Below are 25508 nucleotides of genomic sequence, written 5' to 3'. Positions count from 1 at the left end.
AGAGTGAGTGAGAGAAAGGACAAAACAACAACGAAAGAAAAGCAAAAGTAAAAGAAAGAGAAACGACACACAAAATGTCGTCAACAAAAAAGAAATATAAAATACACCGAAAAAACAACAGCAACAGCAACAAAAGAAGAGAAGCGAAAGAAAAGAGGGAGAAGAACGAGGAGGAGGAGGAGGAGGATTGAGGGAGGGAGGGAGGGAGGTATGGAGGATGTAGAGAACGACCAGCGGGCACAGGCGGATAAAACAGAAAGAAGGAGCAGGAAGGCGGGCAAAAAGGACATTATGCGTCTTTTCACATTTGAGAAAAGGACAAATTTGTAAGGACAAGTGTAAGTGAAGGAAACCGTAACAAACACTCACACACACACACATACACTAACACAAATACAGCAGAACACACACATAAACGAATGCCGCAAATGTTTCAAGACCCTACGCCCCATTCTGGAGGCTGTCGAGAGAAAATCAATGGCAGACCATGAATCAAGATCAGGTCGGAAAAGGCCAGAAAGACCTTTTATTTGGGAAACACCCCGAACGCTATAAAAGTGGAATCGCTTATGGAATGCTAATAAATACCTTGAAGAACCCATACTTAAAGCAGTTAAATGCTGGTGATCTTTCTTTAGTCATCTCTTGGATGCTTTTCCAGCCAAAATAGTTTCAAAGTTGACATCCATCAGATAGAGAATGCTCCAACCCTGGCGTTGCCCTGGAGTCGCCCTGCTGTTCCCATGGTGTCGGTGTCGTCTTCTGTCGCAACATTTTATCAATTTATCTGAGGATAGTTTTGCTGCATAAGCATAAAAAGTAAACAAAATATGGAGAGAGAAAATAAAAAGAACGGAAAAAGAAAAGAAAACTTTGCCCAACAAATGCTTAAAGCGGAAAAGTGGAAAGTACTTTAATTTTTGGCTGACTGACTTCTCACAAGTTTCGCGGTAAACGAGTGTCGGGCAGCAGGCGGATAAATGGAGAAAAGGAGGAGGCCTGGCGACCAGGGATGGTGCCGCATCGTCGCTGGCGATGGCGATGGCGATGGCGTTGGCGCGTGGAGGTAATTGAAGTGACGTTTATGAATGTCATCCGTCAAGCACTCAAGGACATTTACATACAAACCCGCACTCACACACACACAAAGCAGATAGAGAGACAGAGACACACACATCAAGCCAGCGATGGGACACGCGTGGTAGCGGGGTATTTGGTTGCTTGACAGATGCGAGAGCCACACAGATTTTCTTGTTGTTGGTGTTGTTGTGTGTTTGTATACCCTTTAATCGGTGAGGGTATACCAAATACCAAATAGATTGATCTACCAAAAGATATAACATTTTATTTGTGGAATTACAAACGTCCAAATGTATTACAATCCCTTGGAATACCTCTTGTTAGCTGGAAGCGATGGATCTATGGAAAGATATTATTTTAGATTTTATTAAACTTATTAGATTCCATTGGAATTCCAATCTCATTGAGATTCCAGCTGCCTTATCTCAGTTTCTATCCCGCAAAGTTTCTTAAAACTATATTTCTCTCGAACAAATTGCAATTTCCAGGATAAATTCAAGCTTAATTAGCGGGTATCCTCTATTCTCTATACGTACTTTCCTTGTAGTATTTCCACGTTTTTCTCTACGTTTTTATAGACAAACACGCACACACACAAACACAGTCTAGCACTCACCACACCAATACAAACATGAGTTGTCGTCGTCGCCGGCGTCCTCCATGGAGGATGCGAATACCAGAAAAGAGAGAGAGAGAGAGAGAGAGAGAGGAGCGGGAGAGAGAGGGCACGTGTATGTTTCTCCTTGTGGTTGTGTATAGCTGTATGTGTGAAACAATTTAAAAATAAATACAAGAAACTAGCGCAGAACGTGACGATGGTGGGTGGGGTTATGGCAGAAAGAGCGAGGGCAGAATGATAGATTGAGAGGAAGCTCTGCGCTGACTTTCCACGCTTACAGCTCAGCGACTGTGGGGGGGCAAGCGAATGAGATATGGGGCATGGGGGGTGCCACGAGAATAGTTTGAATTGACAAAGGCTTCTCCCGAAATCCATATATCATTGTCTTGTTTGTGACGCTGATGAGCCGAGATTTGTTTATGCACAGCAAATAAGAAGGAAGGAAGGAAGGAACGGGCGGAAGGAGCATGTCCTATCGATGTCATCTGCTGTCAGTTCGATACTCTTTCATCTCTGGATAATAGAATCGATGGCATTTATAAATCATTCGAATCATAATCAGATGCAGATTCATCTCGGAACTCTTGGCATCACCCACGCACAGGGACACAGGCAGAGGCAATTCATCCAATGCTATACATATCTGTACATATGCCCAGGCCTTTCTCTGTATGGCTAGGGCCGCCTACAATCGTGTGTATATGCATATGGACCTGCCTGCCTGCCTCCATATAGTGGCAACCCACTTGGCTTGTCTACTAATTAAAATGCATGCAATAACCTGAAGCCTTTGTTGCCGAGGCTGTTGCTGATTCTGAGGCAGAGGCTCCTGTTGTTCTGTCCGCTCTATGCGTAGAAGGACGACGCAGCAGCAGCAGCAACATCAGCGTTGACAATTTGTACAAAGTGCTTAGACATGTCAGAGGGCAGGGCGGGGGCGGTAGGAAAACATTTCTTAAGGCTAACAACTTGTGAGGTAAGGAAAAAAGGCCCCAAGATGCGAATCACGTGTTCGTTTCTTGCAGTGCAATCTGCCATCTATTGATAGGAGAAGACGGAGGCCTATGCCGAAAGCAAAATACATTTTTAATTGTCTATCAAAGGCGGCTATTTATAAAACAAAAGATGCCAAAATGTCCTTGCACGCTAATCTCAAGGGAGGCGCACACGAGCACACACGAGGAGCACAAGCTACAGGAAGGAGCGCAACTGTGGGTTCCCCCCAGTCACATTGTATGTCCTACGATTTGTGCATATTTAATGACATTTGCCAACGATTTGCCCCAAAACGCAGCCAGCAACAGTTGTAAAGTGCAACAGCCAATGCCAATGCCTGCAACTCACGTGTACAGCAAACGAAAAATTAATGTAAATTTGCATAATAAAACCAACACAATAAACGGACTACACACAGGTGGAGGGGAAAGGAAAGCCCTTGCATGACTACCGAAATGGCTGTTCTGTGTTCCAAAATGTTTGGGTTTCTCTTGACTAGTTATTATTATAATTGAAATTTAATAGCAGGGTCTAGACAGAACTTGTGGTAGAAGATTTCAAAGCGAGCCTCAATTGTTTTGTGTCTTCAAAAGGCACTTCATCAGCATTGACCTTCCCCCATACCTCAAATATATATTGTATCGTCCGTGTATTTGTTTATATATGCAAATAAGCCCCCAACACACAATTCGATTTCATTCACACAAATGTTCAGATTGACGTCACTTTTAGCAGGTCCGCAGGGGGACTGGGACTGGCTGTAGGTCGTCATAGTCATAGTCAAAGCCGGGGCACTAAATTCTAATCAAGCTTCGAGCCCAATAAACTGCATGAGTGTAAATTTCCTGAGTGTAATCACCCACCAAAAATCAAAGAGTGCCTGCCTGCCCTTGGCGTGCTTCCAATGGGGGAACACTGAATTGTGGATTGGGGGATTGGGAATCGGCGGAATCCGAATCCGAATCCGAAACGGAATCAGTGTCGTGCACACCGACTGTAAAGGGCAAACTCTTGTTCCCTGGGTCACACTCAATCAGAAAGAAAATTGGTGGATATAATCGCATCAATGGTAAGTACGCATATCTAATTATAGCGATAAGCCTAGGCGTAGGGCGTAGGGCGTAGGGCGTAGGGCGTAGGGCGTATGGCTCTGCATGGTTGTTTACATGTTGATATATTCTATATATAGGCAGAGCGCGTCTTAAAATGGTGCTCCCAGAGATTCGTATAAGATTGCGGTTATATAAACTCGAGGATTAGCGCTCCCTTTTTTCTCATTTCCTTCAACTTACAAATTCAATTTTCAAACTCTCGCGCCAGGCCACTCCCTGTCTCTTTCACAGATAGTTCCGCTCACGAACTAGTTCGCTAGTATATGATAATAAAGCTCCGACCAGAGCTATATTAACACCCCGGCCATGCAAAAAGAAAAATATTTTATGGAGACCAATTTTGAGAGCACCTTTGAAATTAAAATTTTAATATTAATTTATGGAAACAGGGTCTACAAATGACCATACCATACTATAAATACATGTTCACAAGCAACAAATTGTTACTCACGTATCTTTTTATGCTTTTTAGTTGGTTGATCTTATTAGTTTTAAGCCTAATTTGTAAACATTCAAACACAGGGAAGTCGTGAAAACTAGCCAATCTTATGGAGAATTAATTAATGAATCGGATAAAATTATAGCTTTAGCGCAGAAACTCCGAACTAGTTAGCAATATCAAATAGAACATAAAAATCTAGGAATATGATTTAAGACTACGGTATGTTTACGGTATATTTTGAAAATGAAAGGGTATCTTTCTGTCTGTCGGTCACACTGCTAGCCACCCTCGACTAGGGTTGACAAATATTTAAATAATATCATATCGGTGATATATTTTGTTTGGAAAAATGATCAAAATGATACAAAATATATCACTGCAAAAATATCGATATATTTGATTTCTACATATTCAATTAAGCGCGCAACGGAAATAAATAGTTCCATAAAAAAAAACCGAAACCTAACAAATGTTTATAACACTTTATTCCTTATTCCACTTTTCTGTTTTTGTTTTTAATATGACTTAGAGTCTTAGACTTATAATACTTTGAGTAAATTTTTGGTTAAAAACACGCACAGACTTGTTCACAGTACGAAAATATTCCAGACCATATATATGTACATATGTTTAGGAAGCCGTTTGGATTCGTTTACCGTTTTGAAAATGTGATAAGTGAATAAGATTCCACTTAGTTGGATTGGAGTATAAAGCAGATCTGTATTTGTCGAGCTGCTAGAAACATACCATCGAATACCACATAATACTATCGGATGATTTCCTAGATTTAGTCGGCCAGTTTTTTTTCGATCTGAGTACTGCCTGTCGTACAGCCGCTAGAAAGTAGTGCGCGAAAACTCTTCTTATCGGTTTCATACGAAAATCGTCCCTTATTTTTCTAACGGCCCTAATTTTTCGATCTGAGTACTAGGCTTTTGGCAAAACAAATATCACGATATAAATATATTTTTATTGTGAAAAAATATCGATATATTGATATTTTTGACAACCCTACCCTCGACATATACAAATTTTCATTTTTTAAAGTGTATTAGCGAGTTGTTAATTTTTTTCCCAGTGCTGCACCCTCAAAACAGCAACAAACAATAAGTGCGCCCCCCACATTCGGTGTTCGTTAAAATGCAGCTGGATCGTATCCTTTGGAGTTATTTGAGTGCAGCCCAAGCCAACGCCAGCGCCAGCGACGAAGAAACGGTCTGACACCCTCAGCAGAAGCGGCGCAGGCGGTGTCTGTGAGAGGAAAGGGTATACCTGTATATGTACCCGCGCCCGTGCCACAAAGGAGACGTCAATTGAGAAGTTAATGGGTAGGTCATGTCCCGGTCAAGAAGTCAAAGTGCAATTACCAGACCCCCACCCCCTCCAACACTCCCCACCCACACCAGGGAGGAACTTTGCAGTGTTTAATGTACGAAAACTAATCAGCAAAACCCACTCCCCAGCTGCAGAATCAATGGCCAGCGGTAGCAGTGGAGGAGCAGTGCAGAAAATGCTGGTGGAAATAACCACAGATGGAGTGCCGAAGCTACACTGTCCCGTGTGCAACAAGGCTTTGATCTCCCTGGCCGGATATGTGAAGCATGTGAAGAAGCATGAGCCGCCGGGCGGCTTTCAGTGTCGCCAGTGCGAGGCACGCTACTGCCACGAGGATGAGCTGACGCAGCACGTGAAGGGTGTACATGCTCCCGCAGCGGATGAGGAACGGAAGCGAAACTCCAAGACTGCAAAGAGCCAGCAAACAAGCGATCCAGACGAGACGCCGCCCCTTAAGGTGAGTGGAATCAATACGAATTCAATGGATTAGCAGCACTCAAACGTCTTATCTTTCAGGAGAGTCTGTCCACAGATGCGGGAGGAGTGCGCCAAGTGGAGTGCAAGTGCTGTTCCGAACGGTTCTCCTGCTCCTCGAACCTCGCCAAGCATAGACGCAGTCGCCCCGAAACCTGCGGCAAACTAGAACCCAGTCCTGGCCCCTCCAAGGGCCGACCAAGACAGAGAGCAAAGGTAAAAGCAGGTGCATCCTCCTCGGATGAGGATGAGGAGGATGCAACAGCATCAGAAAGCGACGATGACATTCCCCTGGCCAGCAGAATCAAGGCGAAGACGGTGCCGGCACCGCCGCAGCTAAAGGAGGAGAATATGAGCGACCAGCAGCAGTCCTCCGACTCGGGCGACGAATGCCCCGACTTCGAGCCCAACAACAGCGATGAGGAGGCGGATGCCGCACAGTTCCAGCTGCCAGCACCGGCCATGGTCAAGGTGGAGGCATTCGATGAGGATTTCGAGTACCAGGACGCCAGTCTGTTTGTGAAGACGGAGAGCGCTGATATTTTTAGCAGCGAGAAGGACAAGCTGCTGGATGTGCTGCTCAGCACGGACGAGGGCGATGGCCTGAAGCCCTTCGAGAGCCTCAAAGTGGAGCATGCGGGAGGGGGGATCCTAGACGAGATAGCGGCTGTGCCGCTGGGGGAACATACCGAGACGGCGGAGACGGAGGAAGACGTCCTGTCGCTGAGGCACAACTACGAGGAGAAGAAAAAACGGCCCAAGGATTCGACGGGAAAGCGGAAATATCGCAAGCGAGGCACCATCAGGTCACCCACACCCGAAGAGGCACCGACGAGCACACCAAAGCGCGTGGCCAAGATCACCAAAAAGGAGCTGAAGGAGCGGCTGAAGATGATCAACAAGATGGAGAAGACCTGGAAGTGTCCGCACTGCGTTAAGATCTATCACATACGCAAGCCATACGAGAAGCATCTGCGGGACGATCACAAGCTCAACGAGCAGGACATCAAGGACATCTTCAAGGACGTCGATGTGCATGCAAAGCTGGACGAGGAGGTCTTCAAGTGCCCCATCTGCAGCAAGATCTATCTGGTGGAGAAGCGCCTCGAGACGCACCTAAAAGTCCATGGAGAGGATGGAAGTCTGATCTTCAAGTGTCCCTGCTACTGCAATCTGTTCTTTGCCAGCAAGGAGCTGGCCACAGAGCACGCCCACCAGCAGCACAAGGAGCTGCTGTACTGCGAGAAGTGCGACAAGTACATGACCGGGCACGACAGTCTCAAGAACCACGAGAAGAACTTTCACTCGAAGAAGGAGCCGCGCAATCTGCCCCGCAATCTCATCTGCGACAAGTGCGGCAAGAAGTTCACAGGCCGCACCTCCCTCTCGGATCATGTGCGCTCCGACTGCGGCCGGTTGCCGCTCTACCAGTGCAACGTCTGCGGCAAGCGACTGTCTACGGCGGGCATCCTCAAGACGCATCTGCTGCTGCATCAGTCGGAGACGCCCTACCAGTGCGACAAGTGCGGCAAGACGTTCAAGGTGAAGGCCCAGTACAAGTCGCATCTGAAGACGCGGCACACGGAGTATAAGCCGTACAAGTGCCATCTCTGCCCCAAGGAGTACCCATACAGGGAGAGCCTGCTCACCCACATGACGGTGCACACGGGCATCAAGCGTTTCCTGTGCAACAACTGCGGCAAGCGGTTCACGTGCATCTCCAACCTGCAGGCCCATCGCAAGGTGCACGCCGACACCTGCGGCCAGCTGCCGCTCAACGCCAAGGCCACCCAGTACATGGGCGTGCAGCGGGGCAAGCTGCTGATGGGCGCCAAGCCTGAGGCGGGTATGGAGTACGAGGAGACAAAGACTTTGATTGCCCAGGATGTGATCGACAAGGACATGCCAATGGCACAGGAGCTGAATTTCCCATCCGACGGTACGGCGCCACTGGCAACGGTGCCCCTTAACTACGCTTCCACGCACCTCGTACCCCATATTGTGCTCCAGACTATGCAGGCTGAGGCACGGCGAATGGATTAGCATTAGGACTACCTAGACTAGACACAAACAACACTCAATACAGATGCTTTTGTAACCGATATCAATATTATTTTTACCTTACGCACTAGACGGGGCAATGGGGATCTGGAATCAATTTAATCTGAAATATGGCTGCTGGTAGCGACCTATGGGCATGCGATCCTTGGTGCGCAATCTACGCACTGCTTCGCGTATGAACTTGGGCTGCAGTGCGCCCGACTCGCCCTGTGCCTCCATCACGTCGAGCGCCTCCTCCACCACCTCGCCCACAAAGACCTTGGCTATGCCGGACATGGCTATGACGACGTTCTGGGAGACCGAACAGCCGGTTATTGTCTGCATGAGCCGCTTGACGGCCGCCTTGGGAAACGCCGAGCGTCTGTACATCTCATATCGATCCAGCTGCTCCTCCGTGAAGTTGGAAACCAAAACTCTGGGCAAGAAGGGAAGCGATTTTTGGGGATTTTATCATCTTGAAATTTCATTCGCTACTCACTGCATGCGTTCGCGCTCCTCCTCCTCGAGCTCCTTCTTAGTCTTGAGTTTCTTAAGGGCCGGCTCGCCCGAGTCGCCATCGCCATCTGCGTTTTTTGTGTCCATGTCGCCGTCTTTGGCAACACGGTCCGCCTCATTGGCCGTGTCCGACGCAGTATCGCTGTCTTTTCGCTCGCCGGAGGCTGTGTTGAAGAACTTGAGATCGACATCGTCGCTATCGCTGAGTGAATTGCTCTTTTGTTGTGTGGGGAACAGGATTTCGTCCATTTAAGTGGATTTTATACAAAAAAGAAAACTCTCGGGTATATAAACAAAACTCCCCAGGGATGGAAAGTCAACACTTTGCGAAATCGAATTGTTTTGCAGCACTGCATTATAGTCTCAATAATTTGAAACTCTCGAAAATAGTTAAAAGAAGAAATTGTAGGCAGGAAGAAATCTGGGAAGCCTAGTTGTTCATTTCTTTACTTTTGCAGCTTAAATGATACCATATATTTGTCGTAAATCCAGAGGAAAAGGCAACCGCAATATTTGGTACCACAAACCTTCCATTGTTACCCAGCACTGGAGTTGGTAGGGTTGTCAAATATTTAAAAAATATCATATAGGTGATATGATTTTTAAATATATCTTTGCACTAATATCGATATATTTAATATTTTTATATATATTTGTTTGTATGTCTTTGCAGAAATTAAATTCCGCGCGCTGTGGAAAACATAGTTCCCATAAAGAAAACAGAAACCTGTTTCATTTTCTGTTTTTGTACAACATATTATTAAAGCTCTTTGAGAATTAAATATTTAATCAGTTTAATTACACAAATGACACTTTTTCCATGTTTTCCAGAAAAAGTTTGAATAAAATTCTTTATATATAAATACAACCGTCGTTTTCCTTGGGAATTATATATAATTGGAACCAATAAAAATGTATGAACAAATTGGAAAGAATATATGACGATATAAATATATTTTTATTTCGATAAAAATATCGATATATTTACATGTTTTTGACAACCCTAGTTAGTGGTACCTCGTGTTTTTGTTCTTTCTTCTGTATCGTCATCGCAAGGCATCAATCAGTTTTTCGTTAATTTCATCAGATTTCGTTAAACAATGTCGTCAACCGAAGCACCGAACGTGGAGGCGGCCGTCACCGAGAACGGTGCAGCCGTCGAGGATGCAAAGAAACAGAAAAAGCCAAAGCCGAACAACAAGAAATTGCGTCAAGGTGAGTGACCTCTGCGCGAAATGCAATAATTGCAATTGCCCCGCCACCCGTACACGCCTGACTTTCTCAACCCCCTTTCCGCAGAGGCCGCAGCCAAGAAGGCCGAGGGTGGCAGCGATGAAGCCGAAGCTGCCCCAGAGGCAGATGCAGAGACCACAAATGGCGAGAAAAAATCCGCAGCTGCCGCCTCGGGCCAGCCGGCAGCGAAGAAGAAGAACAATAAGGGAAAGAAAGCCGGCAGCGGCCAAACTGAGCCACCAACCATACCAATTTCAAAGCTTTTCCCGTCTGGCGTGTTTCCCGAGGGCGAAATTGTGGAGCATCCCACGCCTAAGGACTTGCCGGATGATCGCACGGCCAAGGATCGCTTCACCTCCGAGGAGAAGCGTGCCCTGGACCGCATGAACAACGACATCTATCAGGAGCTGCGTCAGGCAGCCGAGGCCCATCGCCAGACGCGTCAGTACATGCAGCGCTTTATTAAGCCCGGCATGACCATGATTCAGATCTGTGAGGAGCTAGAGAACACGGCACGTCGCCTTATCGGCGAGAATGGCCTCGATGCTGGTCTGGCCTTCCCCACTGGCTGCTCCCTCAACCATTGCGCTGCTCACTACACCCCCAATGCAGGCGACCCCACGGTTCTGCAGTACGACGATGTGTGCAAAATTGATTTTGGCACCCACATCAAGGGACGAATCATCGACTGTGCCTTCACCCTGACCTTCAACAATAAGTACGACAAGCTGCTGCAAGCCGTCAAGGAGGCCACCAACACCGGCATCAAGGAAGCCGGCATTGACGTGCGTCTATGTGATATCGGTGCTGCCATTCAAGAGGTTATGGAATCATACGAAATCGAGCTGGATGGCAAGACATATCCCATCAAGGCTATACGTAATCTGAACGGACACTCCATTAGCCCGTACCGTAAGCTTGCCCCTTACCCTCACTTACCGCAAACATAATTCTTTATCCTTTTCTTCCTTTAGGCATTCATGCTGGCAAAACTGTTCCCATTGTAAAGGGAGGCGAGTCCACTCGCATGGAGGAGGATGAGTTCTATGCCATCGAAACTTTCGGCTCCACGGGCCGTGGTCTGGTGCACGATGACATGGACTGTTCGCATTACATGAAGAACTTTGATTTGCCATTCGTGCCTTTGCGTCTTCAGTCTTCCAAACAGCTTCTGGGCACAATCAACAAGAACTTTGGCACTCTGGCCTTCTGCAAGCGCTGGCTGGATCGCGCTGGTGCCACCAAATACCAGATGGCTCTTAAGGATCTGTGCGACAAGGGCATCGTGGAGGCATATCCGCCACTGTGCGACATCAAGGGTTGCTATACGGCCCAGTACGAGCACACCATCATGCTGCGTCCAACTTGCAAGGAGATTGTATCCCGCGGCGACGATTATTAAGTGCGTGCATCCGTGCGAGTGCGTGAGTAAGCAGCAAGCAGCAGCAGAGTTTGCATTATAACATTTTTTATATAAGTCCATTCGATTGTTGATCATTTGTGAGCGTATTTCAAAGCGATTTCAATATAAAGAGAGTATTTATGCTCAGCATACATCCGAGGAGAGTTATGCGCTAATTGGGCGCCCTGAATCGTGTGGGCCTCAACTCATCCCAGTAGAGACTGTTGCCGGCCCTGACTGTCCTCTTGCTACATGATCTGTAGATGTAGACAAACCATTTGCCCGTGAGATAATAGAATATCTCAATGTAGCTGACTATACTGAAGCCGTACATAAGGGAGAGGATGCCACCAAAGCGATCTGCACGGGTTAACAAATAAGAAAATCATTCCCTAAAGAGCATAGAGATGGTATGACTCACTCAGCAGCACCACCCAAGTGCTGACCAGCTCCGATTTGGTGGCCTGTGCAAATCGCAACTTGAAGAAGAACTTGATGACTGCCAAGGGACGTTCGTTGGTCAAGCCTTTGCTGCAGTTTAAACATTTTACTTAGAGAAACAAAGATACAGTCCGAACTCACAGTAGACCCATCAAGTAACCCGTGTCATTGTAAATGCGACGCATTGGCGCCACATTGCTGGTGATGCTGAAACTGACGCCATTGCAGGTGGGCAGGCAGTGGTTGCATTGTCGTTGGGCCATCTGGTCCTTGCCTTCTTGCAGATACGGATACTCATCGTAGCCATACCAAATGCTCTTCCACTTGGACAGGCAGGGCAGATCGGGCAGACTGCAGTAAGTTACATTTGTGGAGCTACCAATCATTGGCGGTGAGACACAGCCGCAGTGATTCATCATGCTCTGGCTGCGACACAGCAGCAGGCACTCGTCCATGGAGTAATACGTTCTGAAACATAACTACTCATTAGTGGAATGTGCCAAGGCAGAGTCTGTAGTGTGTAGTCCTACTGGTTGAGTAGTTTTCTGCCCTCTTCGGGAAAGTAGCAGCGTCGTGCTTGGGGTGGGACGTTGCGCACTCCTTCGATGGAGCTAAAGAACGTGGGCTGAATGGGAATCTCCACAATGGTGTAGTGATCCACGAGTATTTCACCCAAAGTTGTGGACTGAACGGTGGCATAGTCATCCTGCGGGAATATTTTTAGCTAAAAGAATAATTAAATCCAAAGTTTAGAGCCTACAAGTGTGAATCTCTCACCTGAAATGCATTGTTGGTCATAAAAGTATTGGTGCGATCATTCTCTGGTGTGTCCTGCAGCACAAACTGAACGCTGTTCAAAATGGAATTGGACTCAAACACCACCTTGGGCTGGGCTCTCATCTCTGCGTTGTCCTCCTCTCGTATGCGCCTGTAATTTGCTTTGATTAGTGTTTCATTTCCTATTCACTCACTCAGATTCACTCACGCAAATCGGGAGTAGCTGGGACGGCGATAGTTAAATATGCAGCACACATTCGATGAGGTTGGTCGCTTGACAAACATTTGGCTGGTGTTCACTTTGGACCCGTAGACAATGCCTCGGATTATCAAGTCGCCACAGTCTGGCGACAATTGACGCAATATATCACGCACCGAGTAGCCGCCAGTGTCGCCGTGGTAGCTCGTGAGCAGCCAGTGGAGTCGCTGCAAGTGCGCCACGTCCAGGCGCGGGGTCTCCAGGGGATTCAGATAGAACTGAGCCAGCACCAGCAGGTGTTCCGCCATATCGTCCACATCTAGGGCCACCCGCTGCAACGTAGAGTCTTCGCTGGAGTTGAACGTCTCCTGGTGCTGATAGCTGCAACGAAAAAATCGAAATTAGCATGCAAAACACACTCCAAAGAGGGAGTATAAAAGCCCTAGTCCGTGGGCATTCCATGATTAGTACGAGAATGAAAGTTCTACTAGTGTCACTGTCGCTTGTGTCTCTTGTGGCCCTGTGCCTGGGGGAACGTCTAACCTTTACGGATCATCGTGTGTATCGGTTAGAGCCAAAGACCGAAGCTCAGTTGGAGGGTTTGCGACCATTGGAGGCCACGAACGAGAGAATCACCTTCTTGAATGATCTTCATCTTGGTGCCTTTAATGTGCTGATTTCTCCCAGCTACAATGAAGAGTTTTTGCAGCTGCTGAAGAGCTTGAAACTCGCCCCAGAGCTGCTTGATGCGAATGCACAGGAGAGTCTCTCGCTGGATATCGAACCCGTGGCAGATGCAAATCGTCGCAGCGATGACTACTCCTGGACGGAGTATCACGAACTGAACGACACCCATAGCTGGATGCAGCAGCTCGTGGAGAAGAACCAAGGCATTGTCAGCACCTTTGTGGCTGGCCGCAGCTACGAGGGAAGGGAGCTACTCGGACTGAGGATCAGCCACAGTGCTGGGGTCGAACGGCAGGCCATTTTTTTGGAGGCAGGAATGCATGCCAGGGAGTGGATAAGTCCAGCCACTGCCACATACTTTGCGAACCAATTGCTTAGCTCCCAGCAGCCCGAAATCCAGAGCCTAGCCCGATCCTACGTTTGGTACATACTGCCCCATGCCAATCCCGATGGTTATGTCTACACTCATTCCACGGTAAGCTTTAAGATTTGAAGAAATGTCCTTATCTTACGCATTCTTTCCCCCGTTTAGAATCGATTGTGGCGCAAGACACGAAGTCCGCAGGAGAAAAACTGCATGGGAAGCGATCCCAATCGGAACTGGGGCTTCCACTGGCGCGAGGTGGGTGCCAGCGATGAGCCCTGCTCGGAGTCGTATGCCGGACCCAAGGCCTTCTCGGAGCCCGAGACGGAGTCCCTGTCGCAGTATCTAATGTCCCTGCCAGAGCCCGTGTTCATGTACGTCTCGCTGCACTCCTTCTCCCAGCTGCTGCTCTATCCATACGGACACACCTCCGCGCTGCCTGAGAACCATCGCCAGTTGGAGCGCATCTTCTCTGCCGCTTTGGGTGGCATGAAGCGGCGATTTGGCACACGCTACACGGGGGGGAGTGTCTACGATGCCATCTACCCAGCGGCTGGTTCCAGCATGGACTGGGCCTATGGTGTTCTCAAGACCAAATATTCCTTCACCTATGAGTTGAGGCCTTCGGGCTACAGCTTCTGGACTGGTTTCAGGCTGCCAGCGTCACAGATAATACCCACGGGACAGGAGACAACGGATTCGCTGGTGGAAATGATAAAGGCAGCCGCCTCCATTGAGGGCTACAAATTGCAATAAAAAGTAAAGACTTTTGAATGAAAAGAAGACTTGAACTCGAGGGACTCTAGTGTGTGCGGACACTTGTGTCTCGTGAAATGGCAATTTCTTGGAGGTTTCTCGGGGACGTCATGCTATGATTTACCAGACTTTGATAAGGGCCACCCACAGATTACCCCGAGATATTTACAGCCCCTAACAGAAATGGACAAAGCCAGTCGGCCAGCTCGCAGCTCGCACTATCGGACTATAAATTAGGTTCGGGCGCTTATCGGCTCTCGCCTGGCCTGGCCTGGCCTGGCCTATAAAAGCATTCAACGTAACCGTTCGGAGCTTCATACAAACAACGACAATCATGTCGCTGACCAAGTCCCTTCTGTTTGGCCTCCTGGCCGTCGTGGCCCTGGCGGGAGTTAGCGCCGAGCGCGCCCGCTATGACAACTATCGCCTGTACAAGGTGAACGCGGAGAATGTCGACCAGCTGGCTGTGCTGAAGCAGCTCGAGAGCTCCAGCGACTCCATTTTGTTCCTGGACGGAGTGCACATTGTGGGTGCCGATGTCAAGATGGTTGTGGCCCCCCATAAGGTGCCCGATCTACTGGAGATTCTCGGCAAGGCTGAGATCAAGTACTTGCTGCAGTCGAGCGACCTGCAGAAGACCCTCGACGAGACCGACGAGAAGGTGGCCATCAAGGGACGCGCCGGCGAAAGCTACAACTGGCAGCAGTACTACGAGCTGGACGACACCTACGCCTGGCTGCAGACATTGGCCAAGGAGAATCCCGGCGTTGTGACTCTCATCGAGGGCGGCAAGACCTATCAGGGACGCTCTATTCTGGGCGTGAAAATCACCAGAAGCCGCAAGGAGAAGCCTGGCATCTTCCTGGAGGCCGGCATCCATGCCCGCGAATGGATCGCACCCGCAGCTGCCACCTACATCATCAATCAGTTGATCACCTCCGAGGTGGAGGCCATCAAGCAGCTGGCCGAGAACTACACCTGGTACGTCCTGCCCCATGCCAATCCCGATGGCTACGTGTACACCCACACCACGGACCGAATGTGGCGCAAGACCCGCACTCCCTACAGCGGCTGCTTCGGCGCCGATCCCAACCGCAACTGGGCCTTCCACTGGAACGAGGTGGGCACCAGCAGCAACCCCTGCGCCGACACCTATGCCGGTCCCGCTGCCTTCTCCGAGATTGAGACCCTCTCCCTGTCCCAGTACATTGCCTCGCTGAAGGGCAAGATCCAGCTGTACATCTCCCTGCACGCCTACTCCCAGTATCTGCTCTACCCCTATGGACACACCGGGGATCTGCCCGACAACGTCGCAGACTTCAAGAAGGTCTACGACGTGTCCATTGCCGCCGTGAACAAGCGCTACGGCACCAAATACACCGGAGGCAACATCTACGATGCTATCTACCCAGCGGCTGGCGCTAGCGTGGACTGGGCCTACGGCACTCAGGATGTGCGCATGTCTTTCTGCTACGAACTGCGTCCCTCCTCGAACAGCCTCATCACCGGCTTCAAGCTGCCAGCCGAACAGATTGTGCCTGCCAGCGAGGAGCTCCTCGACTCGATCGTGGCCATGGTCTCTGAGATCAAGAGCCTGGGCTACTTCAACTAAATCTAACGCTGAGAGATTACTAAATAAAGGATACTCACAGTTCGATGGCATAGCTCCGCAGCAGACGCTGGCTGATCTTATTTGAGGTGCAAACGCCAACGGCAGGGAAGGGGCTGTTGGCCACATGCACCAGATCGGGGGCCATATGAATCTCTGTTGGCTGGTCGAGATACTCCAATGTGAGATTGACAATAACAACGTGTGTCCACACCACAATGGCCGCCATCAGCACCAGCCAGAGTGCTCTGCAAATAAGTTTCTACTTAGTTCTTGATTCGATTTAGATGCATTTTGCTCACCCACTTGGCATAGCGAACGGGAGTGGGGTAAATGAACGGATGGAGTCCATTGATGTAGCTCTGGCGCAGAAACTCCTTGAACAGGCGGCTATAGTTGGAGCGGGACTCCACTTGAGTCATTTTCGTGATGCGTAGTGCCTGAAGTGTGCTCGATTCTCAGTCAATTTATAGCGATGCGAGTGCTGTGAGTGCTGCTCATCAATCAGAGCTCTAATTAAAGCGTGTCAAGAGGTGGGTGGAGTGTGCAGTGTGCAGTGAGGGAGGTGTCTCTCCCTCTAATCACGGTTGATGTAGTTGAATATGGGTCGAAAGGTCAGAAAGTAAAGAAACTCAAAGGCTGTCACAATGCTAAAGCCCATAATTAGACCCAACAAACCACCAAATGAAGCTGTCAAAAGATAGAATATATCAGGGAATATATTTAGGGACTTTTTAGGCTTCATTTTAACTCACCCAAGGCGGATAGCCAGTTCTGGAAGATGTCTGTGCGATATCTGGTGCTCATCAGATCACTAAAGAATACATGCAACAGAATTCTGTCCGTGTCGTTGCTAAAACGAAATGAATCTATGAATTCTGCTACCAAGTAGGGTGGGTCCCTAGACTCACCTGCTGCCTGGACGATTGGCAAAGTAGCTGACATCCAGTCTGCCCATTGTGCTCTCGGAGACATAATGATTCGACTGGCAATCGGGCAGACAGCCGCAGGGGAAGCTGCTCGTCTCACGCACAATCGACAGCGAAAGATTTAGATTCGCCAAAGCATGCGAGAAGAGACCTAAAGAGGAGCAGAGTGGATTAGTGTTTGGACTACAGGGAGACGCATACCTATAACCTACGCTTGCCCTGTATCATGCAGTTGGCATCCAGCACATCGCATACCTTGAAGCTGCCGTTGTTATGAACGTAGGGAGGAATGCAGCCACAGAGACCGAGGATCATGAAAACCCTGCACTCGAACATGCAATTGATGAAGGAATAACGCTTCAGTCCGTGCATCTCTCGCTCGCTGCCAAATAGGCAATTTCTCAGGGACAAGTCCATGCGGCGAATGTCGTTTGTGGCATACGTCGACTCTGGATTGATGCGCACGAAGCTCTCACGCGTGGAGGTCACAACCTTAGTCTCTGAGTTCTCATCCGGAAAGTTGTAGGCATCATGGAGCAGCAGCTGGAAACCGTAGCCGCTGAAGAAGGTGCCGTAGTAATCAGAGGCCATGGGACTGAGTAGAACAGTCAGACCCGTGGGATAGCCACAGCCAGTGACGCGATACGGGCGCTTTGGCACCTGATAGGCAATTTTCTCTGGGAAATTATTGGTTACACCTCCGAAATAGTTGAAGCTGCAGCACTGTCCCTCCATTGTCTCGATGCGCTGGAACAGACTGTCGCAGCGCGTGTTGATGCCCTTCCAGATGCAACTGGAGATCATGTCAATGCAGTCCGGCGACAGCTGTGACGTCAGTGTTGTGAGTGTGATATTGTTTAGCTTTAAAATCCTATCATAAATCTGCAGCGAACTGTTGCTGATCATATTGTCCACTGGCAAGAGAGTGAGATTGAAAAGACTGTGCAGCTCCGATCGATTGACACCAGCAGGAACCTGCCTAAACAGAGCAGAAAGTTCATAAAAGTCTTATACAAATCGAAGATATTTATGTACTTACATTTGCTGCAGCAAGTTGATTGCCTTTAGCTTTGAGATCTTGTTGAAATTGCAAATGGTCACGGCTGGGAATGGTATATTCCAGGTGGGAAAGTGTGAGCTCTCGATGACCGTGACCGTGGGCGTCTGACGTGCCCACTGCCACGAGACAACGACCAGCACAATCGATGTAATGATGGACAGAATGACAACAATCAGCCAGAAAAGGCGCTCGTTCCGGCTGATGTCCTGCCGCGTGATGTAGCTGAAGCCATGCAGCGACGTGGTCTGGCAATAGTTGCGCATATTATCGCTGAACCACTCGCCAAACTGGCGGAAGCGATGGATGGGCTTTAGACTGTGAGGATTAGATCGCTTTGAGGGATCAGTACGACTGGAGGCGGCCAGCTGTTGGGCAGCCTGCACTTGCCGCAGATCGAAGATGCGTCGCTTCTTGAAGGCCATCTCTACCGCTTGACCTCTGCCCGATGACTGTTGCCGCGACGGCTCGTCGCGATTCCTCACGCACTTAATTACCGACCAACGCTAATGAGAGAGGCCCACTTTAGCCTGTTTCCTGCGTCGTCGCCAGAGTATCTGCTGGCGCGTCAGCCAGTTGCAAGTGGGGCGCACACACGTAAAGAATATTAGCTCGAAGACCGACACGAAACTGCAGCCCATAAATAGGCCGTTTACGCCGCCAAAGGTTCCTGCCCATTATGGATGAATGACACTTTAATATGGCTTCTTGTAGGTCGTTTCGTTAATGGAATATGGATACTTGGATACTTGCCTATGAATGCCAGCCAGGTCTCGTATACGCCCAAAAGCAGCTCTTCGCTAATTGCCAGATCGTAGTAGACCTGCAGGCGGACCTCATTCGAGGAATTGGGTCCCTGTATGGGACTCACATCACTCTCGAATTCATAGCGATGAAATTTGCACGGCGGCAGGCAATTGCAGTCGCTCTCCACCGACGTAATCTCCTCACTTATGTCATCTGTTAAGTGGGAAATCAATCAATAAGCTTTACTTTTGTATTCACTTACCATACGCCCGCACACACGGCACTTGCTTGAAGTCGCAAATGGGCCAATGGCTCTCCCCGGGATCATGGGGCGGTACACATCCGCAGGAACGAAGGATTTTTCTGCTTCGACACTCCGAAAGGCAGTTGGCTAGGCTGTAGGTGGAGTAAAACCACATACGACGCTCATCGGGCAGAAAACAGCGACGTTGCTCGATGGAAAGCGCTGCCAGATTCGATGTGAAACGCGTGGAAAACGGTCGCACCATTAGGTGAGTGTCCGAACCACTTGGTATTAGAATCCTCATGGTGGCAGCATCTGTTACCGTTCGGGATTCATGGATAAGCACTTCAAAGCCATGGGATGCAATTCTCCAGGCAGCGTAGTCATCTTTTCGTGGATCTAAGACTATCCTTACACCCAACTGTGAAGTGTAGCGAAGTTGTTGATGATTAAAACTGCAGCAGAGACGGTTATCAAAGGTCCACAGAGGCTTCAGGTCACCCAAACAGCTTTCTAGGCGATTCTCCCACTTGCAACTTTGGATCTGCTCACAGATTGGGGGAGCCAGATCCTCCAGAAGGCGCAACCATGTGAGATTAGTTTGAGACAGCTCCTCCAAGGCTCCATTCCTCAGCGTTTCCTCCGACACTTGCAATTCCTTGGCTCTTTTCTGTAGCTTTTCCTTGGAAACTGCATTCAGAGAGCACATTGTGACTGCCGGAAAGGGAATCTCTGAGCTCGGCTTCATCATGCTGTCTATATAATGAATGGTGGGCCCCTTTTTGGGTGCCGTGAGCAGGATAACGTTGGACAGAATCACCGCAGTACAAATCAAAAGCCACCAGAAAATACGCTGCCAGGTTTCAGCACCGACAAACACATGAAAACCGTGGATGCTGGCCATTTCGCAGTAGATCTCAAAGCCAGTTTTGCGCTTGCACAGGCCATCATCCTTTCGGGCACGCAGAAAGCCCAGAAAACTAGGCAAAGGCAGCTGCTGAAAGCGTTGAATAATTCTCGAGTGCCACCGGAGTATCTTGAGACGCTTTAGTCTTCTGGCTGCCGCTGAGATTTTACCCACTGGCCTCCTAAAATGTTGCAGATGTGCCTGCTTCTGGTGTTTCTTTGGCCTGAGATAGTCCTCAAAATAAACCGTATACACAGGAGGCGGAGACTCTGCTGCAGACATGTCTGAAATCGAATGAAGGAATAAAGGTTTTAGCTATAGTTTTAAATACTTTTGTGTCTAACCTGAGTTGTTCTCCGTATATATAGTCCATGAGAGTACCGCCCTAATGGCATTCCTGTGCAATCCACACACGCCCTTAAGTTGTAAAATCCACAATCAACAGAAATCATCATGGGAGGAGTACTTTCACCTCTCGGTATCCGTGTTTGTGTGTGCATTGATTCAGTTGTTTTGATCACACGCCCCCAACTGGAACAGAATAGAGAAAAACAATTATCCACACATTTATTTGCCTATCCATAAAGTTTGCTTCCGAGGCACTCGGGCGATAAGCTTCTCAAATATGAATAGGAGGAAATTGTTTATAGCAAATATACTTCCTACTCTCGCTACTGCTCCCCGACTGGCTGACCCACAGCCGTAATTGTTATTGTTTTCCCCACGACTTGTTAATGAGTTTATTGTTATCTGGTCTAAGCAAAGTACTCAGCCACCCACCACAGCTATTGCACACCACCCGTTCAACTATAACGCGATATAATATGATATTCAGGTCGCGTCTCCTTTTTGCTGGAATGCCAAATGTCATTGTCCGTGTCCGTGTCCCTCCTCCCTCCCTGAACTTAGAATTGCGACTGGGTTTTTTCTTAATTTCTATATTCGTATTTTTGTCAGCTGATTCGCCTCAAGTGTCGCGCCTCAGATTACCAATTTGTTTTATTTTGATTTTCACGATTCTCCTTAGCCTTATCATGGTACAATGCCAGCAACACTCAAGAGTAAGTAATTAATGTGTCTAGATCATCGGGGAAGTGATAAGATCTCATTGAGAATTGTGAAACTATTATTAGTTCTCCTCCTACACTAGGGCTAACGATTTTTGGGTGGAATATTTATTGTTGTTTATTGTAGTTATTGCTGGAATTCAGTCTTTACATTCGTTTTTGGTATTTTGTGAACACTTGAAACATTGATTAGAAATGTGCACACGGAAAATACACCGAAGAAATAATTAAGAAGAAATGAATCAGCAAATTAGGAATATTTCAGCTGGGACAGTCATTCCCTATAGTTCCTCCAACTTAACTTCCGAATCCCCACAATATTCACACTTCTTATTTTAGCTAGAGTTCAGTCTTTGCATACGATCTTTGATATTTTGTGTGAACATTGATTAGAAATGTGCACACGGAAATTAAGCCGAAGAAATTATTTAGGAGAAATGAATCAGCAAAAAGAGAATATTTTATCATCAGAACTTTTTGTATCTACGGCTGGAGCAGGCATTCCCCATAGCGAACCTTGAACTAAACTTAAATTAAACTTGAACTAAACACAACTATGTTAACACGTATAATTTTAGCTAGAGTTCAGTCTGCATTCGATTTTTTGATATTTTGTGTGCTCCGGAACATTGATTAGAAATGGCACACGGAAATTAAAACATATTTAGATTATGAAAACGCATTATGAATCAGCAAATCTGGCACATGGCATATACATTTAGGCATTCCCTATAGCTGCTTGAATTACATTATATTCAATTATATTTATATAAGTACTCAGAATATAAGTCATGCCCATTTAGGCAATCCCTATAATTCCCTCCTTGAACTAAACCTACTAATCCCCAACTATATTCACACAGCTCTTGATTGTTAATTCAGTTTAGAACTTCCTGTTGGTTCTGACTTGGTTCCCACACAGATTCTGGGGGTTTTATCCAGAATCCAACCATAGCCATAAATATTTGTTCTAGCATAATATTTACGAGCAATTGTGATTTTGAGGGCCGTGCAAATATTTAAATTCAATGGAACTGTAAGAGCCATAAATTTTCCCTGAATTTAAGTTCGCATGGATTTAATTAATTGGATTTTTTTGTTCGTTTTGCTCGTTTTGGTTTTGTTTCATTTTATATGAATTTTGGCCAAGGCTGACCAAAATCTTTCTAATGATATTCAGCGGGCATTTCGCCGCCGTCTTCATTTGCATGCCACGTGCCCGTGTCCGTGCCTGAGAGAGACTTTCTGTGTCGCGTATCTCGTCTCGCGCGTCTGACAATATATTACACAATTATGGTTCCGATGTCGGGGCCCGATAAGGCCCTGCACGGCCCGGCACGGCATGTCAGTGGCGCTCTGAATCAGCTGCTGCAGGCTGCTGGCTGGCAGTCAGGCGTTTGGGATGATTCCCAGATTCGCTGATTCTCAGATTGATTCCCTGGTGCAAATGCACTCGTCGACAGACAACGCCTGAGAATGAGGGCTTGGGAATTTGTTACTCGTGTTGGGTTATTTTCGGCATATGGCTTATAAATAAACCTACCGCATAACGGTGCACCGGCTCGATTTGCGTCACGAGCAACAGTAAAGCCAGCTGGCAGTGCAACAACTGTATTGTCCCTGCCCGAATCATCAGACGCGATCAATGGGGTCTATTTTTGGCATAATTTTGTTGTAAACCCAAATTGTTTTGAATGATAAGAGATGATCCAACGCACCAGAGATGAATCCAATGTATTGTTTCCAGGCAAAGGCCCCCCCGGAGAGCAGGCTGTTGTCTTTTCTGCCACGATGTGTGATGTGGTGTGTATTTATTATCAGGCGTTGATTTATGTGGACGTTCGCATTCGCGCTCGAAACTAGAGCGAGGCTAATCTTTAGCTGCAATTGACGCAAATTGATTTTGCACTCGAAATCGAACACGTTCGTCTCTCCGTCCATAGATCTCTTAGGAAGGAACGTGGCTCTTCTGTTCTGTTCCGTTCTGTTGCAGGGGGGCACTGCTGCTTGCCCTTCTTTCTGGCCATTTGATTGCGAGGCAACCATTTCCGATCACATCCCAATTAGCAACAAGCCAATCCACAATCCATGTGCTAAACAAAACTTCAAACGATCTGCGAGATCAGAGATCAGAGCGAGATCTGTTTGTTTTGCCAAAAATTAACAGACGATGACATAATGCTGACAAAGAAAGTACTCCTACTCGTAGTACGTTAATGATCATTCTCCGCTCTGTAGATTTTCTTGATGTTGTGGTCTTAATTGCAAACGAAATTCCTTTCGTTACGATTGCGTTAACGAAGCGCTTGAAGCGAGAAGAACACAAGACAGCCGTTGTTTTCATCTCCGTTTCAGATCGTTTGGCTCGAATCAATCAAATTGTTTACACGCACATAAATATTTATTATCGTTTTCGTTTCGTTTGTTTGCTTCTTGCCCAGGTTCTAATTTTACACTCACTCCTCGGGCCAGCAAATTGTTTCTCCTGTTAGATTTTATTTTTTGCCATTTCATTGCTGTTTGTGCCCTGCACTCGGTTGGCGGTTGGCAGTCGAGCGTTTTATTTCGGTTGTGATCCCCAGTTCGATCTCTGTGTCCAGCAGTAGATAAGAGATAGCGAGGCTCGCGCCATTCACATGTTTGTGTGGGGAGTGGATGGAGGCGACACTACTATTTTTAGGTTGGCAAAAAATCATTCACAAACCTAATGACAGTCGGCACAAATTAGCAGGTTGATAGCCCCCAGAGGAGTGCTCAAAACAAACTCTGCTATCAGCTTACAAATGAAAGCATTCTTAGAGGGATTCGCCTCGTTCTGTTGCCATGGGAAGGCTCCAGTAGAAGAACAACTGGTGAGTTTTCATATCGATTGCCTTGGAGAAACACTCTTTGAGTGCTCTTGAGATTGCAATACCCCTTTAGGATACTTTTTCTTTACATAGAAAACGTTATCTTTACATCAGAAAACGTTATCCCCACATTCCCCGACTTATCAGCATCTCTCAGCGCTCTCAGATCGTGACGTTGTCGATGTCAGACCATACAATATATACAATTATCAGTCAATTAATCATTTTTTATGTATGTATATCAAGGAAAGTTTTCCAAACAATTTTGATGGCTTTCGTTTCCTGTCCTGGAACTGCATGGACCAACCTCACTTGACGCTGCATTCAATGGAAAATCTGCTAGGGGTTTATCCCATTTGGACTCCGTTCTGTCTAGACTCTTGCCATTGGGGAGAAACCACAGAGTGGTTTACAAACTGATGACATATTTAGATTGGGGTTGAGATATGACTAGCACACAAGAGTACGATTACAAGTGGTTAAGCGCTTGGTTCAACATTAAACCTCAAACTAAGTTCAACAGAGATAAGGGAAACCGTAAAACCACGATAGTCAGATCTTCGACAAATGTGAGTTTATAAATTCAGCGACTGTTTTGATGTATAGTTTTTCCTTTTATCCCACATTTCCATACTTTGATGGCCATTTTCCCAGCAGTTCTTTTGTGTTTCGTCTACAAGTTCTCTCGCTGTACGAGTATGCATGAAGATCATCGGCTATACACTCCCACACTATTTTGTATACATGGAGAACATGTTAATGAGGAACACTTGTTGTAGTTTTTTCTGTATATTTTTTTTGGTTTTTGCTTTGCGTTTTGTTGACTCGAGAGCTTAATACTGTGACGTCAGGAAAGTCATTGAGTTATAATTTAAAAACGAGCGAGCGAGCCAGCGAGCGATCGGTTGGCAAAAATTATAACAAACCAAACATTCTGTGTGGAGTATGATCGAAATCTAAACCAACATTCAGCTGAGGAGAAGGAGGATCGTACGCGTAAGCGGAATTGGAGCCAGTGAAGCGTCAGAGTTTCAGAGTGGAAGCTCTTCCACAACTCATACCTGAGAAGCATAATATTAAGTTACAGAAATATGACGAGCGCGATCGCGATTCAAAGTGATTTCGAAGCCGAAACCGATTCTGAGCCAGTGCCGGCCAGTCAGCTACGATAAAGTCGCGAGATTAAAAAAGTCAAGTGACACTCAAATGCGTCAATCGAAAGCACAAAAGTGACACAACAGCAGCAGCAGCAGCAACAACCACAACAGAATGACGGGAGTACAAAAGTCCGACACATGGGAGGAGGCGCCGCCGCCCGCTGGTCCGTTGTCCGGAGGAGATTCTTTGTCTTAAACCCGTGCTTCGATGTCGATCTTTGTCTTTTCCTTTGTCTTTGTCTCGTGGTCATGCCACTGACCACTGAGGCGTGCAGAAAGCCAATCCTCTTTCCTCTGCCTCTTTCCATCACAAAGAAATTTCACGCAAAACTTTACGTTTGACGTCAGGGCCTACGACGGCTCTGGGAATCTGGGGCTTTTCTGATCATGGGCTTCCACATCACCGCAGAGTGACTACTGCTGTATGATGATGATTATTCGTGGAATACATTGGAAAGACGAAGGGAAG

General features: G+C 47.4%; 8 protein-coding genes across 9 annotated transcripts; 4 read left to right on the top strand and 4 right to left on the bottom strand.

The window, feature by feature from the left end:
* The first annotated feature begins 5284 nt into the window (after positions 1–5284).
* On the top strand, positions 5285–8160 carry LOC117587772 (gastrula zinc finger protein xFG20-1). 2 transcript variants are annotated; one of them, XM_034278708.1, is made up of 3 exons: positions 5285–5577; positions 5713–6041; positions 6101–8160. In XM_034278708.1, exons 1-3 carry the CDS (start codon positions 5574–5576, stop codon positions 8099–8101), a joined length of 2334 nt encoding a protein of 777 aa, XP_034134599.1. In that variant the 5' UTR covers positions 5285–5573; the 3' UTR covers positions 8102–8160. The 2 variants fall into 2 exon arrangements, with proteins under 2 accessions (XP_034134599.1, XP_034134600.1); XM_034278709.1 differs by having other exon boundaries at positions 5285–5587; positions 5712–6041.
* LOC117587773 (transcription initiation factor TFIID subunit 11) lies at positions 8146–8950 on the bottom strand. Its single transcript, XM_034278711.1, has 2 exons — positions 8598–8950; positions 8146–8534 (listed from the first exon to the last, which is right to left on the bottom strand). Exons 1-2 carry the CDS (start codon positions 8861–8863, stop codon positions 8213–8215), a joined length of 588 nt encoding a protein of 195 aa, XP_034134602.1. The 5' UTR covers positions 8864–8950; the 3' UTR covers positions 8146–8212.
* Positions 8951–9648: 698 nt separating this feature from the next.
* Positions 9649–11401, top strand: LOC117587551 (methionine aminopeptidase 2). Its single transcript, XM_034278357.1, has 3 exons — positions 9649–9829; positions 9914–10759; positions 10822–11401. The coding sequence occupies exons 1-3, from the start codon at positions 9715–9717 to the stop codon at positions 11247–11249; spliced, it is 1389 nt and encodes a 462-aa protein (XP_034134248.1). The 5' UTR covers positions 9649–9714; the 3' UTR covers positions 11250–11401.
* On the bottom strand, positions 11399–16521 carry LOC117587554 (pickpocket protein 28). Its single transcript, XM_034278361.1, has 8 exons — positions 16389–16521; positions 16124–16330; positions 12676–13047; positions 12468–12618; positions 12221–12414; positions 11832–12158; positions 11671–11780; positions 11399–11609 (listed from the first exon to the last, which is right to left on the bottom strand). Exons 1-8 carry the CDS (start codon positions 16502–16504, stop codon positions 11422–11424), a joined length of 1665 nt encoding a protein of 554 aa, XP_034134252.1. The 5' UTR covers positions 16505–16521; the 3' UTR covers positions 11399–11421.
* Positions 12961–14505, top strand: LOC117587552 (zinc carboxypeptidase). Its single transcript, XM_034278358.1, has 2 exons — positions 12961–13828; positions 13886–14505. The coding sequence occupies exons 1-2, from the start codon at positions 13073–13075 to the stop codon at positions 14471–14473; spliced, it is 1344 nt and encodes a 447-aa protein (XP_034134249.1). The 5' UTR covers positions 12961–13072; the 3' UTR covers positions 14474–14505.
* Positions 14778–16148, top strand: LOC117587553 (zinc carboxypeptidase A 1). Its single transcript, XM_034278359.1, has one exon. It carries the CDS (start codon positions 14808–14810, stop codon positions 16083–16085), a length of 1278 nt encoding a protein of 425 aa, XP_034134250.1. The 5' UTR covers positions 14778–14807; the 3' UTR covers positions 16086–16148.
* A 106-nt stretch (positions 16522–16627) lies between the features above and the next one.
* On the bottom strand, positions 16628–19023 carry LOC117587550 (sodium channel protein Nach). Its single transcript, XM_034278356.1, has 5 exons — positions 18051–19023; positions 17224–17990; positions 16994–17162; positions 16838–16935; positions 16628–16772 (listed from the first exon to the last, which is right to left on the bottom strand). The coding sequence occupies exons 1-5, from the start codon at positions 18491–18493 to the stop codon at positions 16660–16662; spliced, it is 1590 nt and encodes a 529-aa protein (XP_034134247.1). The 5' UTR covers positions 18494–19023; the 3' UTR covers positions 16628–16659.
* LOC117587970 (pickpocket protein 11) lies at positions 18575–20535 on the bottom strand. The gene is made up of 4 exons (XM_034278979.1): positions 20311–20535; positions 19078–20250; positions 18810–19028; positions 18575–18738 (listed from the first exon to the last, which is right to left on the bottom strand). Exons 2-4 carry the CDS (start codon positions 20246–20248, stop codon positions 18575–18577), a joined length of 1554 nt encoding a protein of 517 aa, XP_034134870.1. The 5' UTR covers positions 20249–20250; positions 20311–20535.
* Between the last annotated feature and the right edge of the window lie 4973 nt (positions 20536–25508).

This window comes from Drosophila guanche, unplaced genomic scaffold (genome assembly GCF_900245975.1).
Source record: "Drosophila guanche unplaced genomic scaffold, DGUA_6, whole genome shotgun sequence".
Classification (NCBI taxonomy): Eukaryota; Metazoa; Arthropoda; class Insecta; order Diptera; family Drosophilidae; genus Drosophila; species Drosophila guanche.
This window is presented reverse-complemented; position numbering and strand designations above follow the sequence as displayed.